General features: G+C 34.9%; 4 protein-coding genes across 4 annotated transcripts; 1 reads left to right on the top strand and 3 right to left on the bottom strand.

Annotated features, from left to right (window-relative positions):
- Positions 1 to 2994: 2994 nt before the first annotated feature.
- On the bottom strand, positions 2995 to 5582 carry LOC141481809 (uncharacterized). Its single transcript, XM_074174046.1, has 2 exons — positions 4858 to 5582; positions 2995 to 4798 (listed from the first exon to the last, which is right to left on the bottom strand). Exons 1-2 carry the CDS (start codon positions 4870 to 4872, stop codon positions 4394 to 4396), a joined length of 420 nt encoding a protein of 139 aa, XP_074030147.1. The 5' UTR covers positions 4873 to 5582; the 3' UTR covers positions 2995 to 4393.
- A 10688-nt stretch (positions 5583 to 16270) lies between these two features.
- On the top strand, positions 16271 to 19475 carry LOC111509818 (endocuticle structural glycoprotein SgAbd-2-like). Its single transcript, XM_074174045.1, has 3 exons — positions 16271 to 16327; positions 16381 to 16446; positions 19001 to 19475. The coding sequence occupies exons 1-3, from the start codon at positions 16286 to 16288 to the stop codon at positions 19412 to 19414; spliced, it is 522 nt and encodes a 173-aa protein (XP_074030146.1). The 5' UTR covers positions 16271 to 16285; the 3' UTR covers positions 19415 to 19475.
- A 2459-nt stretch (positions 19476 to 21934) lies between these two features.
- On the bottom strand, positions 21935 to 24773 carry LOC111509822 (endocuticle structural glycoprotein SgAbd-2). The gene is made up of 2 exons (XM_023165653.2): positions 24619 to 24773; positions 21935 to 22409 (listed from the first exon to the last, which is right to left on the bottom strand). Exons 1-2 carry the CDS (start codon positions 24628 to 24630, stop codon positions 21996 to 21998), a joined length of 426 nt encoding a protein of 141 aa, XP_023021421.1. The 5' UTR covers positions 24631 to 24773; the 3' UTR covers positions 21935 to 21995.
- A 1207-nt stretch (positions 24774 to 25980) lies between these two features.
- Positions 25981 to 27476, bottom strand: LOC141481891 (uncharacterized). The gene is made up of 2 exons (XM_074174235.1): positions 27386 to 27476; positions 25981 to 26165 (listed from the first exon to the last, which is right to left on the bottom strand). The coding sequence occupies exons 1-2, from the start codon at positions 27474 to 27476 to the stop codon at positions 25981 to 25983; spliced, it is 276 nt and encodes a 91-aa protein (XP_074030336.1).
- Between the last annotated feature and the right edge of the window lie 264 nt (positions 27477 to 27740).

Raw genomic sequence — 27740 nt, 5'->3', positions numbered from 1 at the left:
GGAGCCGCTTGGCTAATTACGAATATAATGAAGGGAAAACGACGATTTGGTATGGGTTGCGAATTAGCAGCCAAGCAGTCACGAATACAGAAAAAAAAGGGTCCTACCAAGAAAAAAAAATCAAAAAAACTATTGAAAGATTCTAAGGTGACAGCTTTTGGTTCTGGAATCGTTAAGAAAGTGCGTGATGTTCTACACAAAGCGGGCGGAAGTGAATTTGTTGTCAAAAATTCTAAAAGAGCAGCTGAAATTGCACTAAAAGCAGCACGCAAATATACGAGGGCTGCGGGTGGGAAAAAGAAAATTCGCACACCGCGAATCATACCAATTCCTAAAATTGGTGGAATACTACCACTCATTCCAATTTTTGCTGGTTTATCGGCGCTAGGTAGTTTAGCTGGTGCTACAGCTGGCATAACAAAAGCAGTACAAGCAGCGAAAGCGAGTAGGGAACAATTGAGTGAGGCCAATCGACATAATAAAAATATGGAGGCAATCGCTCTAGGTAAACGAGGAAGCGGTATCTATTTGAAGCCTTACCGTAAAGGATTAGGAGTCTATTTGAAACCTCAAATTTCAAAAAACTCATAGATTTGCTACCTCAAAGAGCTCTCTCCAACATCGACCTCAACTATCATGCTAAGAAAATGATGATTCCATATTTTCGGGGGGTATATATGCGTGACGATTTGCCAAAATCGGGACCACTCCGATATGAATCTGCCGTAGTAAATTTGGATAGTCGACATGGTCAAGGGACGCATTGGGTAGCATACAGAAAAAGCAGCACTTCTGTGAAATATTTCGATAGTTTCGGTGATTTACCCCCTCCAAAAGAATTGATTCACTATTTTCATAGGGGTTCAAATCCTACCACTATTATCAAATATAACTATGAGCGTAAACAACAATTCAACACAGTATGGTATGGTCATTTGTGTTTGGAATTTCTACAGAGCAAGACATGGAGATAACACCAGCGCAGGACAGGGAAAGTATCAAGAGGATGAGTAATTCATTGATCGCATATTCCAGAGTACGCACTTTACGAGAAATGAGTAAAGAACAACTCGCTAATATGCCGAAAGAGGTGTTGATTGGGTGTGCATCGCATGAAATTGCATCTGTATGGGATAAGTTACCACAAAATCTACAAAATGATATTGATGTCTTAAAGTATCAGTACTGGCAAGACCATCAGAATGATTCCAGCGGCAACAGCAATAATTCCGATGTGAATGATGGGCCACCTACAAGAAAAATTTTCTGTTGTTATTGTAAAGTGAATGATGTGAATGTAGTCACACATAATGGGATGGATCATCTGGACAGACCACCTAAAAAACGACGATTACTCCACAATTTCTGCTGCCAGCAATAAATTGACATGAGTCAGTGAAAATTCATCAGTCATGTCACGCACGTTTTCATTGTCGGGACACTCTAGCGAGTTGAGCGCCAACTTCTACCCACCCATCGAATTGGATAGTGGCGCTAATTATGGTCTGGGCTTACACGGTTTCTATTCCTACAACTCCATATTCAATGTGGATGTGAAAAATAATATTATCGCCTATTCTAAAGAAGCTAACTCACCTCCTATCATTATAAAAATTCCACCTGGAGCATATGAAATTGATGAAATCAATAAGGTGATTCAAAAATTCATCAAATCCAAAGAAATGCAATTGGAAAATGGAGCTGAGGAGAATATCGATGGAGTATTTCTCCTACACGCAAACAACAACACTCTGAAATGTGAAATGGGGTCGAAATATTACATCCATCTCAAACATGAAAACACTATTGCCGAACTTTTAGGGTTCGAAGCCGATGTGTTTGGCATCGATGAAACTCATGAATCAACATTGCCCGTAAATATCAATAAGGTGAGAATTATTCGTGTGGATTGTAATGTCACAGCTGGAGCATATTCAAATGGTGATGAAATCCATAGCATCTTTGAATTTGATATTGATGTAGAGCCCGGTTACAAACTCACCAAGGAACCGCAAAATATTATTTATATGCCAATCCAGCCTGGCGGTCGTAAGTACCTCGACAATATCACTTTACGCATATTGGATGATAATGGTAATCTAATCAATTTCAATGGTGAAAAAATAATAGTTAAATTGGAATTGATTAGGATATAACGATCATCATTTCTCATATGTTGATTCACAACATCGACGACCGTCATAAGTGTATCACAAAAATGAGTGGTGGAAGCATCGATAAGTTTGGTCGTAGAAGTAAGGCAGTTTCAAATACTGTTTTGCGAGGACGACCTGGAGTTGGTTTCAAATTGACTTCCGATGGAAACTTTGATATGGAAAATAAACGTTTGAAAAATGTAGCCGAGCCTAAAGAGAGTACGGATTGTGTTAATCGAGAATATGTTGGTTTTTACATCTCAAAGATCAGAGGAGAATTAGATTCTGATATTGATAAAATCAATTTGAGATTAGATGGAGTAGAAAAATATTCCGCATCAGTCAGGGAAGATCTCATTACGCTTGGGCTGAAATTAGTGGAAATTGTAAAAAAGTGTGAACATATGGAGAAGGATATCAAATCGATGCAATCTGATATGAAAAAACAACCCTCGATAAGCATTCAAACAATTGAGCAAAAACGATGGTGAGCGATGATCATCTGTGAAAAAAATCAGTATGAAGCAGGAGCTGAAGAAATTTTAACTCAGTATTTATCATTTCATAACGCTGAGCAGATGATTATAATTGATAAGGCTATTGATTTCACCATAATTTTTTCTAAAAAATGGGGTTGTGCTTTAAAAGCCAGCGATTACAGCAGCGGCAGCAGTTGAATCAGCGTAATGTATCAGGTGGAGACTATGATAATGTGCATTTAAAGAAGAGAAAATCTAAAAGTCGATTCATTCCACGTACGCCCGCCAAACGGTCAAGATATAGACTAAGCGCTAGTAGTTTACACTTTCTCAAATCTATTGGCTTGAAGGTGCGATATAAAAAATAGTAATAACATGGCGACCATAACCACAAGTGATAAGCTGGAGGTATTCGAGGAGCCCATCTTTGATCATTCCCTAATCAGCCTTCACGAGCATACATATAAACCGTATGGATCACCATATTACAAAAATTCAGATGAAATCCGAATTCCAATCAATTTTCAAGACCTTATACTCGATATTGCAGACAGTTACATTTATATCGAGGGGAAGTTCACACCATCTGATGACACGAAGCAGTGCTACCTATCCAATAACGCCCTCGCCTTCCTCTTCGACGAAATTCGCTATGAAATGGGTGGAGAGCAAGTGGCCGTTGTTCGAAAACCCGGCATAACTACCACAATGAAAACGATGATATCATTTGGACAAACACATGCAAATTCCCTACTACCAATAGGATGGGGTCTTGATGTGAACAAACAAGATATATTGGATTCCGTCAGCAATGTATTCAGCGGTAAATTACCCTTGAAGTATCTCATGGGTTTTGCTGAAGATTACAACAGAGGAGTATTGAATGTCAAGCAAGAGCTCATTTTGATTATTGCACGCTCATTCAAAAATTCGTTTATTGGAGAAGTCGATGCTCATTTGGAAATCAACAAAATAGAATGGAGAATCAGACACATCGTGCCGGAAGATCGTCAGAAACTGAAGCTATTGAACCGCATCAATAAAAATGCGAATAATGCAAAAGTAAAGGTGGCTTATCGTATATGGGACCTTTATGAATTACCCACACTTCGTGATACATCCTCAGATATTTGGGCCGTGAAGACAACCAACAGCCTCGAAAGACCTCGATACATCATCATCGGCTTTCAAAGCACCGACCAATCTGAAAATATATCAAAAGATGTGACGAAATTCATACATGCGAATATTAATAATATTCGACTATCTCTAAACTCTGAAGTATACCCATATGAGCGTTGGAATCTAGATTTTGACAAAAAGTTAGACTCGTCAGCCTACTATGCATATGAAAACTTCCAACGCAGCTACTACGATAAAGCTATGAGTGAGCCCATGATGGATATTGGTAGCTTTCGCAACAATCCACTATTTATCATCGACTGCTCTCACCAACCCGATGCTATGAAGTCATCTACTGTCGACATCAAAATAGAATTCGAAACACGCAAGGTGAAGTTTCCAGCAAACACCAAAGTATATGCACTCATCCTACACGATGCTGTTTTGTCCTATAATGCCCTAAATGGCTCTGTTCAGACTGGATTGTAATAAGATTGACATGTAATTCACCATGGAGTATTCGATATTGATAAATAATAAAACACTCAATAATTATCTTCTGCCTTTTATTTACCAAACAATCAGATATAGACAAGCATGGATTGAAACATGATTTTATAATGTATACAATAGATTTCAAATATTCACAACACCATTATTTGAAGATTCTTCCGGTTGTGGGTTGGGATTCTGTGGCTCCAATTGATATTTCTCTATGATATTCTGTGGTAGGTAAACGGATATGCTGTGAAGGAAATGCTTCAAGTCTGCTTCAATCATTAGCTCACAGAACTCATCCAAATTTCCGCTTCCATACGAATATTTATGGCACAGTGCCACACCAAGTTCATATTTCTCACTGAGCTCCAAAAGTTTTCGTACCTCTTCAGCATCATAACATACACTTAAATCATAGTTTGATGAGTGAAGAGCGTCAAAACTCAAGTCGGCTAATTCCCAAGCCAACCTCCTTATTGCAGAATCCAAATTGACTGCTTCCGGCCACTCTTCGGCTGAATATTGCATCCACATGCTTGTACTCTGGAAATACACAAAATGCATTCATTAGTTTGAAAATTATGCTGCAAAAAAACACTCACTTGAAATTTTATCATGTTTGAAGCGCGGGAGCTAATCCATATTTTACATTAATATACCATATTTCTACTATTTACAAAGATATTGAAGTTATATTCAATCTAAAATATCGAATTTGACTAGTGAGCGTGTTTTAGCACCAGGATAATCCTGAGAACTTTGACCGATATATGTAAAAATGAATTTGGCTTTGGATGAATTCACTTCGTGAATCATTTCTTCCGTAAAATGTTCTGAGACACGTTTTGGAAGCCATGATTTAAAAGAAGTATTATTTTCCTCGTCCAACAAAACTACTTGAATGGATTTACCATATCGTGTGGATAGCATCGACATCTTTTCAATTTTATAACCTTTATCGATAGTCAAAGATATTAAAGGCTTCTGCTCCATAGCCACAGTTTGTTGAATTATTGCAGAATTGATCTTTTCGATATTGAATTTCAAATGATCCATTTCGAATATAGTGGAATTATGGTATACAAATATAAAATATGTTCACCTGGATTGCTGTGTATACTCCTGACGTAATACTCTCTGTCACTTTGCAGCACTACTTTCACTCATCTATTCGAGTACGTTGGGTTATTCAAACTGAATGTGAAATGGTGATCCTCCGAACATTTATAGAACGTGGTTGAAGAAGAGGGGGTACTTCTTCACCACAAGCTGGGTGTCCGAAAACACTACTCCAAAATAATATTGTCTTTATCGGGTGACGTAGTTGCAGGTCATTCAAAGTCAGACGCAAAACACTCCTTCAAAGTCACCTTGACTATGTTGTGTTGTGTAGGTTCAAAACTTCAAGAAAGCCTTGTTGAAAATATGGGAAGTGAATGAAAGTCATTCAAAGTCAAACCCAAAACACTGCCTCATCAAAGTCACCTTGTCTGCGTTGAGTGACGTTGATCAAGGTCGTTCAAGGGCAAACTCAAAACAATCGTTCAAAGTCACCTTGGTTATGTTAGATCGTGTGGGTGCCAAACTGGCTCGAATTCATTGGAAGTCAAAGTCACCCTGTCGAAAATATGGGAAAAGAATGAAGGTCATTCAAGGTTAAACCCAAAACAGCACCTCAAAGTCACCTTGTCTGCGTTGCCGTATGACGCATGTCAAGGTCGTTCAAGGACAAACTCATAACACCTCCTCAAAGTCACCTTCGCAACTTCGTGTGACGTAGAGGTCATTTCAAGGTTGAAAGTGGTGGGGGGAGGTTCTGAAATCGGCTTAAACTAACTACTAAGATCACAGTATATTTAACATGTCAGGGTATAAAATGCTTTATAATGAGGGAAATTTGAACCAGAACGATGGCACTGTCGTATATATAAAGACAGATATTTACAAAGATCACGAGTTAATACATTTCAATGGTTCGATATTATTAAAACTAGAAGTAGATTTCTTTGGTAAACCCATAGTTATCCACACCTTCTACAGGTCTCCCTCCACTTGTATAGACCAGTTCAACCAGAACCTTCAGAATTACTTAGATACCCAGGCATTGAATAATCATAAATATAATTTCATTGTTGGGGATATGAACATTGACATCCTCGACGAAAATGACAAAAGCGTCAATGACTACTTAACAGTCATGGCGGAGTACGGGTACAAATCTCTCATAAATGCACCAACGCGCCTTGCAGCTTGTCTTGACCACATCTTTATTAAACCCTGTACTATACAAGATATCGAATTTTCAATCCCGATAGTTACTCTCACAGATATAACAGATCACTCAACCATTATTGTTCAAGAAGTATTCGGAAAAAACACTGAACCAAAAAAATATGAGAAAAAAACCATAAGACAGCTCAATGAAAAAAAGTTTATTGAAAATATAAAAAACACAAATTGGCAAAATATTTTCTCAGATAGTAACTTGGATATTGTAGTTGAGAGATTTGTTGCACATTTACAATATGGCGCTGAGCAATGCACCAGTTATATACCAATAAAAAGAAACCAAAAAAAAGGAAAGATTGGATATCTACATCTTTGGTCAAATCGGTAAATAAAAAAATAGTATATACCTACAACTCAAAAACAACCCAAACAATTTACGACTCAAAGATGAGTATAAGAATTACAAAAACACGCTTGAAAAGATAATAGAAAAAACAAAAAATGCATACTATAAAAGAAAATTAATGAAAACAAGAATAATGCTGCCAACCTGTGGCGAAACATAAATGAAATGTTTGGTGGAGATCAGAAAAAAGTTGAAATAAAATCTATGAAAAATGAAAATGGAAACATGGTTAATGATATGAATGAAATTGTAGACATTTTTAACAGTACCTTCATCAATACAGGAAAAGAACTTGCAAAAAAAATCAATAGAGCATCAAACCATAAATTCACTGAATATATAAACGAAAAATCTATATTTTTGAGTCCTACAACCCCTAAAGAAGTTTCAAGCATTATAAAAGGACTTAAAAATCAAAAAGCACCTGGAATTGACAATTTAAAGGGTGAAACATTAAAATTAGTTACTGAATTCATCGCTGAACCGATAACGCATATTTTCAACAAGGCTGTAGAAACTGGACACTTTCCATCATGCTTGAAAACATCGATAGTAACTCCAATATATAAAAGTGGAAGCAGAGATGAAGTGGTTAACTATAGGCCAGTTTGATTAATAACAGACTTCAGCAAAATTATAGAAAAGTTAATTAAATCCAGACTAAATTCATTTATCCAAAAACACAAAATATTATCAAAATCACAATTTGGTTTTCAGGAAGGGAAATGCACCCAAAATGCACTATTGCAGCTAACTGATAGCATATACAAAGCACTAGATAGAAGCAAACCGTCAATAGGAGTTTTCATCGATCTATCAAAAGCATTTGACACAGTTAACCACTCCATACTATTAACCACTCTGGAGAACATTGGAATAAGAGGGAACGCAATCAAATTATTGAAATCATATTTGACAGATCGGAAACAAATCGTGAGAATTCAAAATATAAAAAGTACTGAAAGGAAAATTGAATATGGAGTACCACAAGGAACGGTTTTAGGTCCAGTACTATTCTGTATATATGTGAACCAATTATTTTCTATAGGATCTTCAGGTGAAATAACTAGTTTTGCAGATGACACTGCGGTTTTCTACTCTGGGGAAACCTGGCTTGAGGTCAAAGAACAAGCAGAAAAAGACCTGGAAATGATTAAAGATTGGTTTGATTACAAACAACTTTCCTTAAATTTCAACAAGACATTTTTCTTACCTTTCTGTAATTATAAATCTTCCTTGCCACAATATCAATTCATAACTATTCAAAATACATTCAGAATATCTTCAACGACAAATTAGAACGTATTAGAACGTATTCAAAATCGATTTTTAAAACTCGTTGCTTACAAACAAGGTATTCGAATTACTGAAAACAGTGATACTTTGCGAATTAGACGAGACCTCAAGTTAGTATCGTTGGAACATAGGCGTAACATATCAGATATTTTATTTTTACAAAAAATAATAACAAACAAAATAAATTGTCCATCGTTATTATCAATCATTTACTTAAATGTTCCAAATAGAACAATCAGAGCACATGAATTATTTAATTTACCTTTCAAGAGAACAAACTGTTCGCAGAACTCTCCTCTATGTCGATGCGTTAAATGGGGTAATTCTCTCGCAAACTACTTCGAAATTTTTAATACTTCTTTGCTTACTGCCAAAAAAATATTGAAAGATTATTTTAATAAATTATAATCACCACATTTCGTCAATAACTATTATTCAGTTTTTATTGTTATTGTATTTGATTTTAATTCATCCCTTACTTTAGACACTGTGTACATGTGTAGTATAGATATTACTCTAATTTAATATTAATTTAATTATGTGGATACTGTAGTGGATTTTTTTCTGTTTGTATCCCGAATATATAAATAAAATAAATAAATATAAAATACTTAGGAGTTTTAATAGATTCTCATTTGAGATGGAACTTCCATATAAATTATTTGGTGAAAAAATTAAGAACTATTCTTTATAAGTTCTGCCAACTTAACAACAGATTGGATCTGAAACAAAAAAAATTGTTTATTATAGTCTGGTACAAAGTCATTTGACATACTGCCTAATAGGATGAGGAGGAGTATCCAAAACTTACCTGTATCCGTTAAACGTAATACAGAGGAAATTCTTAAAACTAATGTTGAACAAGTCTCTCCGCTATAGTAGTGACAAGTTGTATGAGGAATCTGGGATGTTCGACCTAAGACAATTATTTTATAAGACACTTGTGCTAAATCAATTCAAGGAAAAGAGAAAACTAAGTCGGCCGAGCCATGAGTATATCACACGTCACAAAAATAAATATATTATACCATATGCATCCAAGAATGTAGGTCAGAGGTCCTATAATTTTCTGGGACCAACTGTATTCAACTCCCTACCAGATAGCATACATTCCCTAGAATCATTTTCACATCTGACAAAAGCGGTCGATAAATTAATTAGAAGCCAACGTCGTGAGAAAATTGGTCAAATATTTTATGATGCCATTTGAAATGTTCTATTCAAATTAAAAAAAAAAAATAACTAACCGTTACGCTCTCGCAAGACAATTTCCAACTAGTAAGAAATTTTATTTACACTTCCCATGTGATCTATTTCATCCTTACACGTGTCCAATTGTTTTGTGATCCGAATGATTTTTCTTATACATGTGATTCATTTTATATATAAAAGTCTCGGATGTTCTTATGATTGTTATAATGGTTATTTTAATCTATTTTATTTATACCACATATGATTAATTTTATATCTACTTACACGTCTACAAAGTTTTTGAATGTTCTGTATATATTTATTTCACCCTTTTGTTAACCTTATACTCATTATTTACACCACGCACAAGCAACACCTGTTGCTTCTGTGGGTTTCCCAATGTTTATTTGCAAAATGTATAGCCTTATTATGGTTGCTGTTTTTCTTTTGTGTAAATAAACGATGATGATGATGATGATGAAATACAAAGATCCATCCAACGACTCCAAACACAAACCCCACCCCCGAGTAACAGACCAGTCAGACAAAAGCTTTTCTCCCCTACAGCCATGGGGTTACTGACAAAGTTTGCCGAATTCTGAAGAAACATAACGTAAAGTATTCACAGCCAACAACGAAACCTCCACTATGTTAAGAACACCCAAGAATACGATACGCAATGAAGCATAGGGCATATACGAAATACCATGTTCAAACTATCCCAGAACTTACATCGGCCAGATCAATAGAAGAATTTCCAACAGAGCCTATGAACATGAACTAGCTGTTCGCATAGTACATCCAGCATCATCTCTCTTCAAATACCACCAGGAAACAGGCCAGGAAACAGGTAGGGAATATATTGGCCAAACGTCAAGACTACTCAAAGACAGAATCAGTTCACATTAAAGTGATAGTAGTAACCCAAGGACCGTTATATAACATAGGATAGCCAGATCCCTATACCAGCAACGTTGTCGTGCGTGAACCGAGTCCCCACTACTTTATGACATCACCGCGGACCCGTAGCCGTTGAAATATCGCGGTGTGTGACTGTGAACGCGATGAGACACGTTGTTAAGTGACGGTTTTTGTGTTTATACTTCTTCGTGCATCTAGTAAATGAAAGCATTTCTTTACAATAAACATGCCAGGACGTCGTTGCGCTGTTTTTGTTTGTAACAACTGCCGTGTGTCAACAAAACTTACCGGAAAAGACATTGTTTACCACAACTTTCCTAAAGCAAATGATTTCGTATCGGGTACTGTACGAAAAGAATGGATAAGACGCTGCAAAAGAGCGGATAAATGGAATCCTGATATCAGTCAAATTTGTTCCGTTCATTTTACTAGCAATGATTACGAAAGAGATCTGAGAAACGAATTATTAGGATTGCCTGTAAGGAAACTGCTTAAAAAAAAGTGCTGTACCTAGTTTAAATCTGCCCCAAACCTGTACAACATATGTACCAAAAAATTCATCGCGAGAGGCAAGGTATTTAAAAAAGGAAAAGGTGACACGTCACAAAGAAGAAATGGATAAGATTTTCGAAAAGGAGCCAGAAGCTACTTCAGTCGACTTGAACCTTACCATTTCAAGTGAACCATCCTCATTAGCAGGTTCATCTCATATAATCAGCAACGCTTTAATTGCATCAGAAAATGATATATCCATTCGGTATGAAAAGCTCCGCGAAAATTACTCTAAATTATGCAAAAAAATGGAAAATATGAAGCGAAGATTGAATTTACAAAGAAAACAGCTTGTTTATTATAAAATGAAAAGTAAGAAAAAAAATCTCCTCAGAAAGAAGAGGCCCTAAATGCATTGAAAAAACTTTTGACAGATAATCAAATTGCCATTCTTCTAAACAAAAAGAAACGCGTGAATTGGACTACAGAAGAGATTGCTGTTGCTTTTACTCTTCGTTATCTTAGCAGAAAATGTTATGTATTTTTGCGAACTAAACTAAATTTTCCTTTACTAGCATTGTCCACTTTAAGGAGTTGGGCATCAAAAATTACTATAAAGCCAGGCTTATTGAAAGATGTGCACTTTTTTGAAAGTAGCTGGAGAAAATATGTCGATCATGGAACAATATGTAGTAATTTCCTTCGACGAAGTAAAGGTTAAATCTACTTTAGAATATGATGTTGGCGAAGATCAAGTTCTAGGCAACTACAATTTAATGCAAGTGTGTATGGTTCGGAGCCTTTTTTCCACTTGGAAGCAGCCTATTTATATAGGCTTCGACCAAAAAATGACGAAGGATATATTAATGAACATTATTACACAATTGCATAAAATATCATACCAGTGTGTGGCAATTGTCAGCGACTGTGGAAGCAGTAATGTTGGCTTGTGGAAAGATTTATCTGTTGATATAAATGAGACCTATTTCAACCATCCACAGACGGAAAAAAATATATATGTTTTTGCGGATGCTCCACATTTGCTTAAACTCATCCGTAATTGGCTTTCGTACAGAGGATTTGTTCTAGACAGTGATGGAAATATTAAAATATGTAAACAATCGTTGGAAAATTTAATAGAGTTAACTGATACACAGGTAAATTACTGTTACACTGTACAATTACTGTTGAAAAAAGTAAACGACAAAACGTAAGACTAGCAGCCGAATTATTGTCCCGCAATACAGCACAGGCTCTGTTACGATACAAACCTGGCCCCGACAAAAAACTTGCTGAAGACCTTGGCATGTTTATAAACGATGTTAATTCTTGGTTTGATATTTTCAACAGTCATGTAAAAACACCACCTGATCCCAATCGTTTGAAAGCTCCTTATGGAATTTATTTAAATGAACAAGAACACCATTTAGATAAAGTTAAAACTATGCTACTTGACATGAGAGCCTAAGGAAAACAATGTTTACAAACATTTCAGAAAGGGATGATAATATCCATTGAATCTTTAAAGTTACTGTACCGGGATATCACAGCCGAATGTAAAGATGTACATTACATCTGTACTCACAAACTCAATCAGGATTGCCTTGGAATTTTTTTTCCCAACTACGGTGCCAAGGCCCAAATGAACACCCGTCACCATTAGAAGCCATGAAAAGAATAAGGATGATTATCTTAGGAAAAAATCCTGGTATTTTAGAGGCTCGGGTAATAAAAAACATTTTATTTTTTATTGCTTCAATGTGCATGTTAACTTTTGTTTTCAAGGTAAACACACAAGAAACGGTTCCTGAGGAGTATATGGTCGCTAGAGTTTTGGAACAAGCTAAGGTTTTTGTCGAGTTACCTCAAGAAGACGCATGTAATAGCACCTCTAATGGCACAGTAACTCAAAGTAGTAGCAGTGGAAGTTCGTTTTCAACATCTGACATTTCAGGAACTCTCGATACAAAATCACCAGAAACTACAGATGATGCTTATGAGTATATTGCTGGTTTTATAGCAAAGAAATTTAAAACGACTCATCCAAAACTAGGTGATTTTACTTATAAGATTAAATCTGATTTTTCTCCCAATATACCATCATGGGTACAGCAGCTTTCATTTGGGGGTCTTATTAAACCCTCAAGTGAATTTTTAAATAAAATTAAACAGTGGAACAAGAACTTTGAAATTTACTATGGCGACAACAAACTAGAGAGAGACCCAATGGTTGTCAAAAAATTATCTTTAAAAATTAAAAAAAGAGAAAGTTTACCTTTGGATATAATCAAACTCTTCTGTAAACTGAGGACTGTTATTCGTATAAATTATTTAAACACAAAACAGTTTTTAGACAGTCAGTTAAAAAGGGCAGGTAAACGCAAGATTTGCAGTACCCCAAATTCTGACGTGAAACGGAAATTAGCTAAAAAAATGAAAAAACTATTATGTAATAATTCTTAAAATTATTATTTATATTTTTAATGTTCAAAAATAATCATTACATAGTAATAGGTATGTAAATGTAGTTAACTTCTTTATTACAATTTATTTTTCAATAACGAAGAACGTATGTTAAAGTAAGCACCCATTAAGAATTTTATTTAATTGTTCTTTCCTAATGTAGTTTTTGTTCTATTTTCGTGAATAAAGTTTGTACTTTCTTTTAAAAACTTTACTACATCAATTTCTCAATTTGTATTGATTAAATGAACAAAAATGTCCCAAAAGTAAAACAAAAAATATAAAATGTAATATTCGCTCCGTATGTGTAATGGAGAACACTTTGAGATCGGTCCGCGGTGACGTCACCGAGCTCTACTCGACTGGCGAAAATCTGTAGTCATCCAGCTATCCTATGTTATATAACGGTCCTTGGTAGTAACCTATCCTGAGAGATGTGCTCTTAGTAATTATACCTCCAAAGAAGAAGGTCATAATAATGGGGTATAATTCAACTCAAATTTTATCAACTAAAAGAAATACATCTAAAAGATTGTTTTTGGAAATGTCATTTATATTAAAATCAAATAATTGCTTTGATAGAAGATCAGACATTGATCACATCAGTGAAATATATGCCTTCATATTAGACATTGATAAAAATTTACATGATTTCCAAACCAGTAATAATTCTGGTTTTTCATTAATATAGTTCATAACATTTTAAATATTTGTTATGAATAAATTTCAACAACTGCAGTTGTCGGTTGATTGGTCAAACCACCAACACTGACATAAAAAACTTGGCAAGTTGACTTGGGTGTCACACCAATAAGTTGTTCCACTTATGTTTCGCTTGCGTTCACGAAGTTATTTTTATTCAGTACTTTACTTGGCTATTCACATTTTGTCTTCAATCGAAGACCGCCTGCTCGGTACTGACGATGCCCAATAGGCTGAAACGTCTACCGGTGGCTCTTAGATTGAAATCAATATGAGAGTGATCAAAATAAAAATATAAAATTAGAAGAGTATTTATAATTTAATTAATTTGATTCTTGATTGTTATTCTGATAGTTCAAATAATTTGAAAATTTTCTGTGATATCAAAATTCTTAGTGCTATGGCAGATACCTGTCCTTACCTCTAAATCTTACCTCTATTCTTTAAAGTTGCTCAGCTCAATCGAAGCTCATGCAGCTCTCTTTCTCAAAGTAGAATTCTTGGAAAGGTGTTATGAATAAAATTTTGTATGTCTGTGTTTTTTGAAAATAAAACTTTGTCTCAAAGTTAAAAAAAATATAATGAATGTAAAATTTTGTAAATGTTTTGTCAAATCAAACTTAAATTACCCTAAAACTGCGCCAAAATACCTTATGCTAAGAAATGTTCCAGTAAATGTTAAATTTGAAACAAAAATATTCTTAGAATTGTGTTCCGTACAGTTAAATTTACGTGTAACGGCAAATTAGTTACTTGAAAACTTAAGATGTTTGTGGTTCGTGCGTGGGAAACGATTCTAAAAATATCTGTGCTAAATGTCAGTGAATTTTTCAAATTTTCCTAATATTAAATCCAATAATAGTTCTTGTAAATAAAATGATGAAGTTCGTTGATGAATAAAAGTTCAGAAGTTGTGATTTTCACACTGGAAGTTCCTTGTGACTGGAAAACTTTTGATTCGATTTGGAGGTTATGAATTGTTCAAGATTTTCAAAATGTATTCTTCTTATGGATTGGGAATTATAAATGATATTGTAATACCTCAAAACTGGTACAGCTTCTCTGGATTGGTTTTCCCCTGGTTGGAATTTTGAATTCTTCCAGACACTCTAAAATCCTTTCTCGTTATTATTATTTATACTCTGGCTCCTATTGATGGTTTTATATTGATAAAAATATGCAAAACGGCCTTGTCTCTTTCTTTTCCCTTTTTATTTCTAACAGCTCTTCAAAAAAATTCGCGTCAATTCAAAAGCTTCTCATTATTGATTCACCCCTGGCAACCAGACAAAATTTTCCTGCCTGCTACTCTTCATGACAATAATTTTGAAATTTTTTCAATTTTGACACTTATTACTGTTCACACATATTATATCTACGATTTCTGTTACCCAATTTTCACCAATACTAATAATGATTGATTTTGATTACATTTCATCACATTTTGTTTCGAATTTTTCTAATTTTGAATCCAAAATTCATCATTTTTCAGAAGTTAACACCTCCTTTTCAATTCATCAATCTGATTGGCTACTCTTTAGTTGCATCCAAATCATGTACTGAGTGTTCTTACCATTTTTCAGATAAAATTCCTAATGTCAGTGTTAATTGAATTTTTGTTATTAATTTGTAGTGTAAATCTGTTTTATTGTATGTTATGTATGTTTCATTGTACCAAACAACAGTGTTTGGTAAACCTTTTGGTAATCCTGGTTTAGTTATATTGTCAATTTTCAAATTTTAAACTTCAAATGTCATAATGTCAATTATCAATTTGCAGATATTTCCTGTTTCCTTTCTTTCTAGTTGCTACCACGCCACTAGTAAGTGCCATGCATGGCCGTTAAAATAAAATTTAAAATTTCAAATTCTCTAAATGTTATTTCTGTATAAATTTTATATATATATTTTCTTTAAACCATAAAAAATTTTAATGTGTGACACTTTTCTACATAATGAAAAGGACTTTTTTGTGTTTCTCAGTGAAATTTTCGACTTTTTAATATAACCTCAAGTTAGTAAGTACTTTTTATCTATTGTTTTACAATTTTGCTTCAATGTTATCAATTTATTGTAGATGTCTTGATAAAGGGAATAAACATTCTCGAAAGCTCGACCATATAACAAAGAGTATTCTTTATATATATATATAAATATATATATATATATATATATATATATATATATATATATATTAAATATATATATATATATATATATATATATATATATATATAAGAAAACGAATGATTGCCATTCACCAAAAAAAGACGCAAGACGAGAAAGTAGTTATCCAATATTTGTCTAATACAGGGCGCCAGAATGTGAAGATGACCTTCACCATTAACACATGCAACCTTGTGAATGTAAAAGTAGGTATTCATAAAGATGGGTATTAATGTCTTCCTAAATGATATAAATTTAGGTGCAAATTGGGAAGTCAGTCATATTGATTCAAGTATCTCAAATACAAAACATCATGAAATCTGTGGTGAGTACTCGTAATCATTGTTATCTATTAAGTTGTGTCAAAAGTTTTGTCCGCTTTCACGAGCCTACTTCGAACTATAATATCTCAGTGAATACTTATTCGACTTGACCGAAATGATGTCTTTTAAATCAGTACACTTTTACCAACGCAACACAAGTCGATTAATTTCGTCAGCATAAAAATTGCATGATCGGGATTCGATGGAGTCGATGAATGCCTTTTTGCCTGGTCCTGATTGGCGAAGGTTCTACTGGTGACAAACTCATCGAAGTGCTTGTAAAGAAGGTAGTCGGTTGGCCAGAGTTCTGGGGAGAATGGTGGGTGAAACAAAACTTCGAAGCTAAATTCGTTGATATATTTCATCAGTTCGGACTTCCATTGTCTAATATAATATAAATTGATTTGAAATTCCTGAAAAATATAATTTTTTTTTGTAATTTCAGTTTTTTTTGTTCAAATAAAATTGTTGTTTTCGGTTAACCTTTTTAATATTTTTCACGAATTTCAAATCGATTCATATTATTTTGGACAATGAAAGTCCGAACTGATGAAATACACCACGAAACATTGTCAACCACCTTCAAATAAATTCGTTGAATTTTCGGACGAGGATTTGTGAAACGTGCGGACGGGCGTTATCGTGAAGCAGGATAGGATCTCTTCTGTCGACCAGTGCTGACTGCTGCTGATACAATTTTCGGTACATTTTGTCGATTTTCTTACAATAGGACTGTACTGTGATGGTTTAGCCCGGTAGCAGGAAGTTATAGTGAATCACACTTGCTGCCAGCAGCACCATACAGTGACCATAGTCTTTTTTGGTAGGTTTTCGCTTTTGGGAAGTGCCTGGGTGGTTCATAGGTGTCCAACCACTGTCCTGAACGTCTCCTGTTGTCATAGAGGATCCACTTTTCATCACACGTGACGATCCGATCTAAAAAAGGATCCTTTTGATTGGGCAAAAGCAAAGAAGAACGGACTTCGAAACGTGACAGTTTCTGTAGATAGTTTGATTCGTGATGCACTCACTTTGATAGCTTTTTGATCTTTCCAATTAGTTTTGAAGCGTCAGAAACCGCATGAGTCCTGACCCTCAGTTCTTCAGCCATTACACGCACCGTTGGTGATGCGTAGGTCTCCACCGCGATCTTCAAATCCTCGTTCTGGATTACTGAAATTGGACCACTTGAAGGCTCATCTTTGGAACGAAATTTCGCAAACCAACGTTGAACAGTGGATTTATTAACATCATTGCCAAATGCATAGTTGATTTTTCGGGCTGTTACGGCGGCGCTTTCTTCAAATTTGAATTTGTAGAAAAAATTGGCCTAAAATCGCTCATTGACATCAGTAATAAGTAATATTACTAAGTAATATTATTAATAAGTAATAACAAAATAGTAATAAGCTGAAGAAGAGTAAAACATTATTATTTGGAAACAAATTAACAGCTTTAGTGTATACAGGCCGTTTCTTTCATCATGTGGTAACATTATTATATTCTAAACCGTAACAAATACGAAGACGATTAAATGGGAAAAAAAGTAACTATCATCGGGAACAATACAATGGTCGAAGAAAATTTACGAGGATACTTGCCGTTCTCGAGTTATACGGGAAAAACCAACAATGCTGTTTTTCGTTTTCTTCGAATGGAATTGTTATTTCGGAGATTATCAAAAAATGAAGAAAAATGTTATTGTATTCGAAGTGTACTATAAGGATGTAGTATTAAATATTCGATAAACCGTTTCGTGTTAAAATTGCCACCATCAACTATTTTTTTAAATACAGACCTGTCTTTTTCATTACAGATATTGATTAAGCAATAAATTCACAGTCCAATGGTGTATCACATTTGACATTTTCATAGCGTTTCATTTGAAATTACTACCATCATCAGTGACAACAATTTTAAATTATAAGATCCTGTCGTTTCATCTTTTATAAATTGTTTCGATTTCTCCGAAATATAATTCAAACAACCCAATAAATTCGACAGGTAGGTATCCTAACACGATGAAAATTCGTACTTTTTAGTTTTGGAAATTTTTGTATTGCCGTAATCCTTCTTTCAAGGCTAATTTATTTCTCCCTAATCAATCATAATTCGTAATATTTGTATAATTCTCAATCCTGGAAGTAATGAAAAGATCAGTTTTTGGTCAAAATTCGATTGTTGTATAATTAGGTATGAGCAAATAGCATCTCAATTCATTTACCATAGGGATATGGAGCCACAAAGACATTGAAACAGACAAGACTTTGAAACTACACAATGATTCAATTTGAGCATCTAATTTGTCCGAATAGATTACTTGATAATATTGACGTTTTGTAATGAAATAAGTTTTTTCTTATTAGTCTATCTAGTTTGAAAACATTTTCCAATATTTCGAAGACTATGATCATGAAAATATCATTTTTGCTTTTGTATTAACTACTCTTCTGAACAGTGAAAGAGATTCGATGTTTAATGATTTTCATAATTTCAAGGCATAAGAAATTACATAATTAAACAAAATATGAGAACTGACATTGAAATTTGTTGCAGTACATCACATTGGCTTTTTTGGCTGTAGCATATGGTGCTACTACACCATTGAAGGATGCACCTTTGATACCTATTCTCAAACAAGACGCCGAGGTTAACTTTGATGGAAGTTACCACACTTCCTTCGAATCAGCTAATGGTATCGTTGCTGAAGAACACGGAGTTTTGAAAAATGCCGGTGACGAAAAGAATCAAGCCGAAGAAGTAGTCGGTTCCGTTTCCTACACATCACCTGAAGGAATCCCCATCGTACTCAAATATATCGCTAATGAAAACGGATTCTCAGCTGAAGGTTCCCATTTGCCACAGCCACCAGTAGATACAAACACTCCACCGGCCATCCCATTGGCAATTCTTCGTTCTTTGGAATGGAACGCCGCACACCCTGAACAAGAAAAAAGCAAATCCGCCTAAATGTTTCAACATTCACTGACTGAATTTTTATAATGAAATAAATAGAAACTATCAAAAATAACAGTTATTGTGGTTTACGGATTCTGAAATTCAGAGTATCCCAATCATTTTTGCATGTACCCGATTATAAGAGTTGAGTTGCACTGTTTGGAACCTTTAGTGTAGTAATGAATATTACTGAAGTTTTTTCCCAACAACAAATCGTTATTTTTAACACATCGACACGTGTTTCGATCACCAAGTGATCCTTTTCAAAGAGGAAGATTAAAACTGTTCACTGATTCAGTAAACTCTCATGCCACACCTGGTTACTTTCACCACAATTCGAAAGTACTTCTAGATCCTCATTGAGATATGCAACCTCCTGCTGCCGGTGAAGATGTGTATCTGTGGTCGATGTTCTAAATTCCAAATGGAATGACGAAACATGTGTGCTGTCGTCAGCAAAGTAATATATTGGATTCTTGGTTTTTTCCAATAAGTCGTTGATAAAGTTGATATACAATGGAAAGAGGGCTGGCAACAATATAGATATCTGGGGGAAACCAGCGTTGATGGTAAAATATTTGAGAGAAATCCATCAACGGCCACTTGCAGGAAACGTTATTTCAGGAAGCTGAAGAGCCATACACAAGAATGATCCGATAAGCCATAGCATCGAAGTTTGGCCAGCAAACCCTCATGCTGCACACTTCCAAAGACTGGAGAATCAGGAGCGTAACAGCTCCTGATTCTCCATGTTCTTCGATTGCGTTATTCCAAATATGAGTGACATACGATAGAAGATCGACTGTTGATCTTTGTTAACGAAAGCCATATTGATGGTCGCTCAAGATCTCAAAGCCTTCCAAATATTTGAGGTTAAGGTGCTGTACGGCTTTCTCCATGATATTTGATGCCACTGATAGCAAAGCCACCGGATGTGTACCGGTAAAAATATCCGTTTTTCGCGATACACGATAATGGTTACCACCATCAGTAATTATTACCAAACATTTTCATCTTGATCTCATTTCAAAGAATGAATCAAACAATACAGCGAACTCCATCTTTTAGTTAAATGCTTCACCTCACTTCAATACAGTTCTGAATATAAACATTATTGAAGAGAGAGTCCAACTCTTCTTATATAGATGGCGGTAGTTATCGAAAAGTCCAATATTTCCTGTATGGGTTTTTCATGGATTTCGACCAAAAGAACCAAAAGCCGATTGCATTCAAGAGCGTTAGGTTGATTAATTTTTGATAGTGTTCGTGTTGTAATTATTAAGATTCCGCGGTTTTGCCAATAATTTTTCTTGAGTGTTGTTCCGACTAATCATTTCCTTTTTGAATTAAATCATAGACACTCGATAACACCTTCTATTATATATATATATATATATATATATATATATATATATATATATATATATATATATATATATATATATATATTTGATTGATGCAAGTAATTTTCCTTTATTTTGAGTATTTCAATATTAAATTCTACAAAAAGGATTTGAGGCTTTATATCTTCTATTAATTATCTGCGAGCGCTTTCGACAGTTGTTTACACAACACAACAAGATCTCACATTCAATATATAAAACAAAACCATACACATTCCTAGAGAAGATCTAACACGAAGAAGAGTACCTGATGAAGAACAAATACAGGCAAATTTACCTAAAGTACCTGAAATACCTGAGTTAAGACGCTCTGACCGTATAAAGAGACAGATAACAGGATGACCAGTTCAGTTTGAGGAGTGCCAGATGATGACAGTACTACCAACTGTCGAAAGCGCTCGCAAACATACGATCTTCTATCGTATGTCACCCATATTTGGAATAAAGCAATCGAAGAACATGGAGAATCAGGAGCTGTTACGCTTGATATTTTTAAAGTCTTTGAAAGTGTGTAGCATGAGGGTTTGCTGGGCAAACTTCGATGCTATGGCTTATCGGATCATTCTTGTGTATGGCTCTTCAGCTTCCTGAAATAACGTTTCCTGCAAGTGGCCGTCGATGGATTTCTCTCGAATGATTTACCATCAACGCTGGTGTTCCCCAGGGATCTATATTGTTGCCAGCCCTCTTTCCATTGTATATCAACGACTTATTGGAAAAATCCAAGAATCCAATATATTGCTTTGCTGACGACAGCACACATGTTTCGTCATTCCATTTGGAATTTAGAACATCGACCACAGATACACATCTTCACCGGCAGCAGGAGGTTGCATATCTCAATGAGGATCTAGAAGTACTTTCGAATTGTGGTGAAAGTAACCAGGTGTGGCATGAGAGTTTACTGAATCAGTAAACAGTTTTAATCTTCCTCTTTGAAGATGATCACTTGGTGATCGAAACACGTGTCGATGTGTTAAAAATAACGATTTGGTGTTGGGAAAAAACTTCAGTAATATTCATTACTACACCAAAGGTTCCAAACAGTGCAACTCAACTCTTATATTCGGGTACATGCAAAAATGATTGAGATACTCTGAATTTCAGAATCCATAAACCACAATAACTGTTATTTTTGATAGTTTCTATTTATTTCATTATAAAAATTCAGTCAGTGAATGTTGAAACATTTAGGCGGATTTGCTTTTTTCTTGTTCAGGGTGTGCGGCGTTCCATTCCAAAGAACGAAGAATTGCCAATGGGATGGCTGGTGGAGTGTTTGTATCTACTGGTGGCTGTGGCAAATGGGAACCTTCAGCTGAGAATCCGTTTTCATTAGCGATATATTTGAGTACGATGGGGATTCCTTCAGGTGATGTGTAGGAAACGGAACCGACTACTTCTTCGGCTTGATTCTTTTCGTCACCGGCATTTTTCAGAACTCCGTGTTCTTCAGCAACGATACCATTAGCTGATTCGAAGGAAGTGTGGTAACTTCCATCAAAGTTAACCTCGGCGTCTTGTTTGAGAATAGGTATCAAAGGTGCATCCTTCAATGGTGTAGTGGCGCCATATGCTACAGCCAAAAAAGCCAATGTGATGTACTGCAACAAATTTCAATGTCAGTTCTCATATTTTGTTTAATTATGTAATTTCTCATGCCTTGAAATTGTAAAAATCATTAAACATCGAATCTCTTTCACTGTTCAGAAGAGTAGTTAATACCAAAGCAAAAATGATATTTTCATGATCATAGTCTTCGAAATATGAGGAAATATCTTCCAGTAATTGTTCAGAGTGGCCCAAATTGGACAATGTTTTCAAACTAGATAGACTAATAAGAAAAAATTTATTTCATTACAAAACGTCAATATTATCAAGTAATCTATTGAGCAATTAGATGCTCAAATTGAATCATTGTGTAGTTTCAAAATCTTGTCTGTTTCAATGTCTTTGTGGCTCCATATCCCTATGGTAAATGAATTGAGATGCTATTTGATCATACCTAATTATACAACAATCGAATTTTGACCAAAAACTGATCTTTTCGTTACTTCCAGGATTGAGAATTATACAAATATTACGAATTATGATTGATTAGGGAGAAATAAATAAGCCTTGAAAGAAGGATTACAAATTTCCAAAACCAAAAAGTACGATTTTTCATCGTGTTAGGATACCTACATGTCGAATTTATTGGGTTGTTTGAATTATATTTCGGAGAAATCGAAACAATTCATAAAAGATGAAACGACAGGATCGTATAATTTTAAATTGTTGTCACTGATGATGGAAGTAATTTCAAATGAAACGCTATGAAAATATCAAATGTGATACACCATTGGACTATGAATTTATTGCTCAATCAATATCTGTAATGAAAAAGACAGGTCCGTATTTAAAAAAATAGTTGATGGTGGCAATTTTAACACGAAACGGTTTATCGAATATTTAATACTACATCCTTATATAACACTTCGAATACAATAACATTTTTCTTCATTTTTTGATAATCTCCGAAATAACAATTCCATTCGAAGAAAACGAAAAACAGCATTGTTGGTTTTTCCCGTATAACTCGAGAACGGCAAGTATCCTCGTAAATTTTCATCGACCATTGTATTGTTCCTGATGATAGTTACTTTTTTTCCCATTTAATCGTCTTCGTATTTGTTACGGTTTGGAATATAATAATGTTACCACATGATGAAAGAAACGGCCTGTATACACTAAAGCTGTTAATTTGTTTCCAAATAATAATGTTTTACTCTTCTTCAGCTCATTACTATTTTATTATTACTTATTAATAATATTACTTAGTAATATTACTTATTAATGATGTCAACGAGCGATTTTAGGCCAATTTTTTCTACAAATTCAAATTTGAAGAAAGCGCTGCCTTAACAGCCCGAAAAATCAACTAGGCATTTGGCAATGATGTTAATAAACCCACTGTTCGACGTCGGTTTGCGAAATTTCGTTCCAAAGATGAACCTTTAAGTGGTCCAACTTCAGTAATCCAGAACGAGGATTTGAAGACCGCGGTGGAGACCGACGCATCACCAACAGTGCGTGTAATGGCTGAAGAACTGAGGGTCAGGACTCATGCGGTTTCTGACGCTTCAAAACTAATTGGAAAGATCAAAAAGCTAGAAAAGTGAGTGCATCACGATTAAAACTATCTACAGAAATTGTCACGTTTCGAAGTCCGTTCTTCTTTGCTTTTGCGCAATCAAAAGGATCCTGTTTTAGATCGGATCGTCACGTGTGATGAAAAGTGGATCCTCTATGACAACAGGAGACGTTCAGGACAGTGGTTGGACACCAATGAACCACCCAGGCACTTCTCAAAGGCGAAAACCTACCAAAAAAGACTATGGTCATTGAATGGTGCTGCTGGCAGCAGGTGTGATTCACTATAACTTTCTGCAACCGGCACAGTACAGTCCTATTGTAAGGAAATCGACAAAATGTACCGAAAATTGTATCAGCAGCACTCAGCACTGGTCGACAGAAGAGATCCGATCCTGCTTTACAAGCACTTCGATGAGTTTGTCACCAGTAGAACCTTCGCCAATCAGGACCAGGCAAAAAAGGCATTCATCGACCGCATCGAATCCCGATCACGCAATTTTTATGCTGACAAAATTAATCGACTTGTGTTGCGTTGGTAAAAGTGTACTGATTTAAAAGACATCATTTCGGTCAAGTCGAATAAGTATTCACTGAGATATTATAGTTCGAAGTAGGCTCGTGAAAGCGGACAAAACTTTTGACACAACTTAATAGATAACAATGATTACGAGTACTCACCACAGATTTCATGATGTTTTGTATTTGAGATACTTGAATCAATATGACTGACTTCCCAATTTGCACCTAAATTTATATCATTTAGGAAGACATTAATACCCATCTTTATGAATACCTACTTTTACATTCACAAGGTTGCATGTGTTAATGGTGAAGGTCATCTTCACATTCAGGCGCCCTGTATTAGACAAATATTGGATAACCACTTTCTCGTCTTGCGTCTTTTTTTGGTGAACGGCAATCATTCGTTTTCCTGCGGCGAAAATAAAGGAGACCCAGATGATTACGTATACGAGTGTTTGGGAACATTTCAAATAATTGAATGTCACATAGGATAATAATAATGTTAATTTTCGTATTCATTGATGGAAATGCAGTGAAGTCAAAAATGAACAAGATAATCACAGAGGCCATAGGGATCTAAAGCTTGTTCATGACAAAATATATTACAAATGAGGTAAATCACTACATGGTTTAAAACTAAGTCGCTTTCCACAGTGTGTCTCTATGTATGCTTAGATCTTTAATACTACGCATCGGATTTTTAAAACTACGCGGGTTTTTTGATAAATAGAGGAATTCAAGAGGAACGTTTATATTTATGTACATGATATGCTTAATATAGTAGTGAAACATTTATATTTTCAGAGGTTTCTGTTGTGATGTCGTAAATAAACACATATTTTGCGCTTACATTGCAAACGCTGGCTGCACCCTACGAGATAGTTCAAAAATTGTACCTTAAAAAGGTCTACAAAAAAGTCCCCAATGGTATATTTTGTAGAACGATATATTTTTTGGCTCAAAATAGGCCTCAGTTGTAGCAATAGCCCCTTGGAGGTTATTGTTATTTAAGGTTGGAGACAATGTGGATCCCTGAGGAACACCAGCGTTGATAGTGAAGATATTCGTGAGATATCTATCGACGACCACCTGCAGGAAACGTTATTTCAGGAAGCTGAAGATCCATAAACAAAAATGATACGACAAGCCATAGTATCAAACTTTGGCCAGCAAATCATCATGGAACACATGGTCAAAGGCCTCATACTATAACAATTTTCAATTGAAGGTGATTCAATAGCAACGTCGCACTTGAAGTGACCAACGGATAATCCTCTTACCAACTCTGCAGAGGCGTACCAAAATAATATTTTTATTTATTTGAACACAGGTAATTACGTAAAAATTGTTATAGTAGGTGGCGCTACCTGGTGTCAATGGTAAAAATCATTACATTTTCTTGTTATGCCTAATACAGTACCTACTTCAAAAAAACAGAAAAATTTACAAAACAATTATTATGTTCCTTTTATATAGAAAGAAAACTACAAAGCAAAGAAATAATTACCTATGGTATGCTTATGAAGTTTCAGAATCCATTGACTCGTCCGAAGAGGAATCCCCAGTCACACTTAAATCTATTATTATTTGGTCGAAAACAGTGTTTACGATCCCGTCCAATATCCACATTTTCTCTTTTTCCTTGATCACATGGGCTACAGCATTAGCCCAATCTTGTTTCCATATCCGTTCCATTGCGAGTTCTAATAAACGTTCGACATCAAAAATTTTATATGTCACGTTTTCACGAGCTACGTAACCCTTAATTTGAGCCCAGATTAATTCAAATCAAAATCAAATCAAAATGTACTTTATTGTCGAAGATGAAATCTCATTGACAAAGTGTTACTATTCTAAGAAATATAAGATACCTACACAACTTGAAAGATATTGTTGAAGATGAAATTTATTGTCAAAGGTGTTATTATTTTAAAGAATATAAGTTATACAAATTGAAAGTAATATTTGAACATTTGGTTATTTCAGCATTTTGGGGTGAAAAAGTAGTCAGAAAGTAATAATATATATGCTACATATTGAAGTAATAATAATAATGAATATTCTCATGCAACACATAAATGTAAGTATGAGAATATAAAAACTATAAAGCATAAAATAGATGCATAAATTGAATGCATAGAAAATAACAGTAAGTATCAACTCGGTAAACATTTTCAACTATACAGTTCAGAGCTAAATGTAAACATCAAACAAAAAGTTAAAAAAGTCACTTAGTTTAAATACCAGTAGGTACTCAAACACAATAATTAAAATTAATTGTTAATATAATTTAAATTTCTGTCTGAATAGAATTCGTCTAAAGAATAAAAAGCCTTTGAAATCAGAAGCTTTTTTACATACTTTCTAAATTTAGTGGTACATGTTATGCCTTTGATCTCAATTGGCAAATAGTTGAACATTTGTTTTCCATTATATGTGAAAGACCTCTCAATTTTTGATGATATTGGAATCGGTAAACTTATAATGAGCTTATTTCTGGTATTTCGTCGTGGAGAAATGAAAATTCTTCCTGTATTTATTTTGCACCAGACATAACATTTCCAATACAAGTATGGAAGGCAAGGTCAAGATTTTATGCTTTCTGAATAAAGGTCGACAGGAATCCCTGAATCCAACTCTACACATATTTCTAATTCCTCTTTGTTGTAGTACAAACACCCTATCAAACATGTATTGGCAACTTGTTCCCCAAAAACAGTTAACCGTATCTCAGATGGGAATCGATGAGAGCAAATGAATTGGGCCATATTAGTGCCCAATTCATTTGCTGATACTCTGACTGCGAAGCATCCTGATGAAATGTTTGTACATAGGTTACTTATGTGACCTTCAAAATCCAAATTTTTATCAATTTGTAATCCCAGAAATTTTGCTGACATTTTGTTTTCTATTAATTGAGTACCCAGGTAGATATCTAGTGTGGAGAACTGGAGGAGGGTGGAGGGTGACGATGCTAGTTTTTGAGATATTAAATGACAAGAGATTAGCATCATACCAGTCTTTTATTTCTATAATGCTGAGGAGGAAGTCTCAAAATGGTGATGCCTTCAGCACGAGTTATTGTATCCACCACATGCTGGCGATATCTGTCACGATGCTGTTTATTGACACTCATAAGCTCGGCCTCAACCATGTCCTCGAAAAATGGAATTCCTTTTTGTCCTAACCAACTCTGCATGTCTGCTTTTCTGGTGGTCATAGTTGGCAGCTGTTCTACTAATCGGCTGTGATAAGAAGCGGTATCCATTACTATTATT

The sequence above is a fragment of the Leptinotarsa decemlineata genome, unplaced genomic scaffold, assembly GCF_025532065.1.
Source record: "Leptinotarsa decemlineata unplaced genomic scaffold, Ldec_3_MD MMD2_tig00000505_RagTag_RagTag, whole genome shotgun sequence".
Lineage (NCBI taxonomy): Eukaryota > Metazoa > Arthropoda > Insecta > Coleoptera > Chrysomelidae > Leptinotarsa > Leptinotarsa decemlineata.
This window is presented reverse-complemented; position numbering and strand designations above follow the sequence as displayed.

What these genes read in the sequence shown, in the direction of transcription:
- LOC141481891 (XM_074174235.1), bottom strand. Translation starts at nt 27,476, where the DNA reads ATGATGCTAATCTCTTGTCATTTAATATCTCAAAAACTAGCATCGTCA. An exon ending in CACACTAGATATCTACCTGG is followed by an intron (nt 26,166 to 27,385) that starts GTACTCAATTAA and finishes AACGTTTATTAG; the next exon opens with AACTCGCAATGGAACGGATA.
- LOC111509818 (XM_074174045.1), top strand. Translation starts at nt 16,286, where the DNA reads ATGACCTTCACCATTAACACATGCAACCTTGTGAATGTAAAA. An exon ending in GCAACCTTGTGAATGTAAAA is followed by an intron (nt 16,328 to 16,380) that starts GTAGGTATTCAT and finishes ATATAAATTTAG; the next exon opens with GTGCAAATTGGGAAGTCAGT. An exon ending in AAAACATCATGAAATCTGTG is followed by an intron (nt 16,447 to 19,000) that starts GTGAGTACTCGT and finishes AATTTGTTGCAG; the next exon opens with TACATCACATTGGCTTTTTT.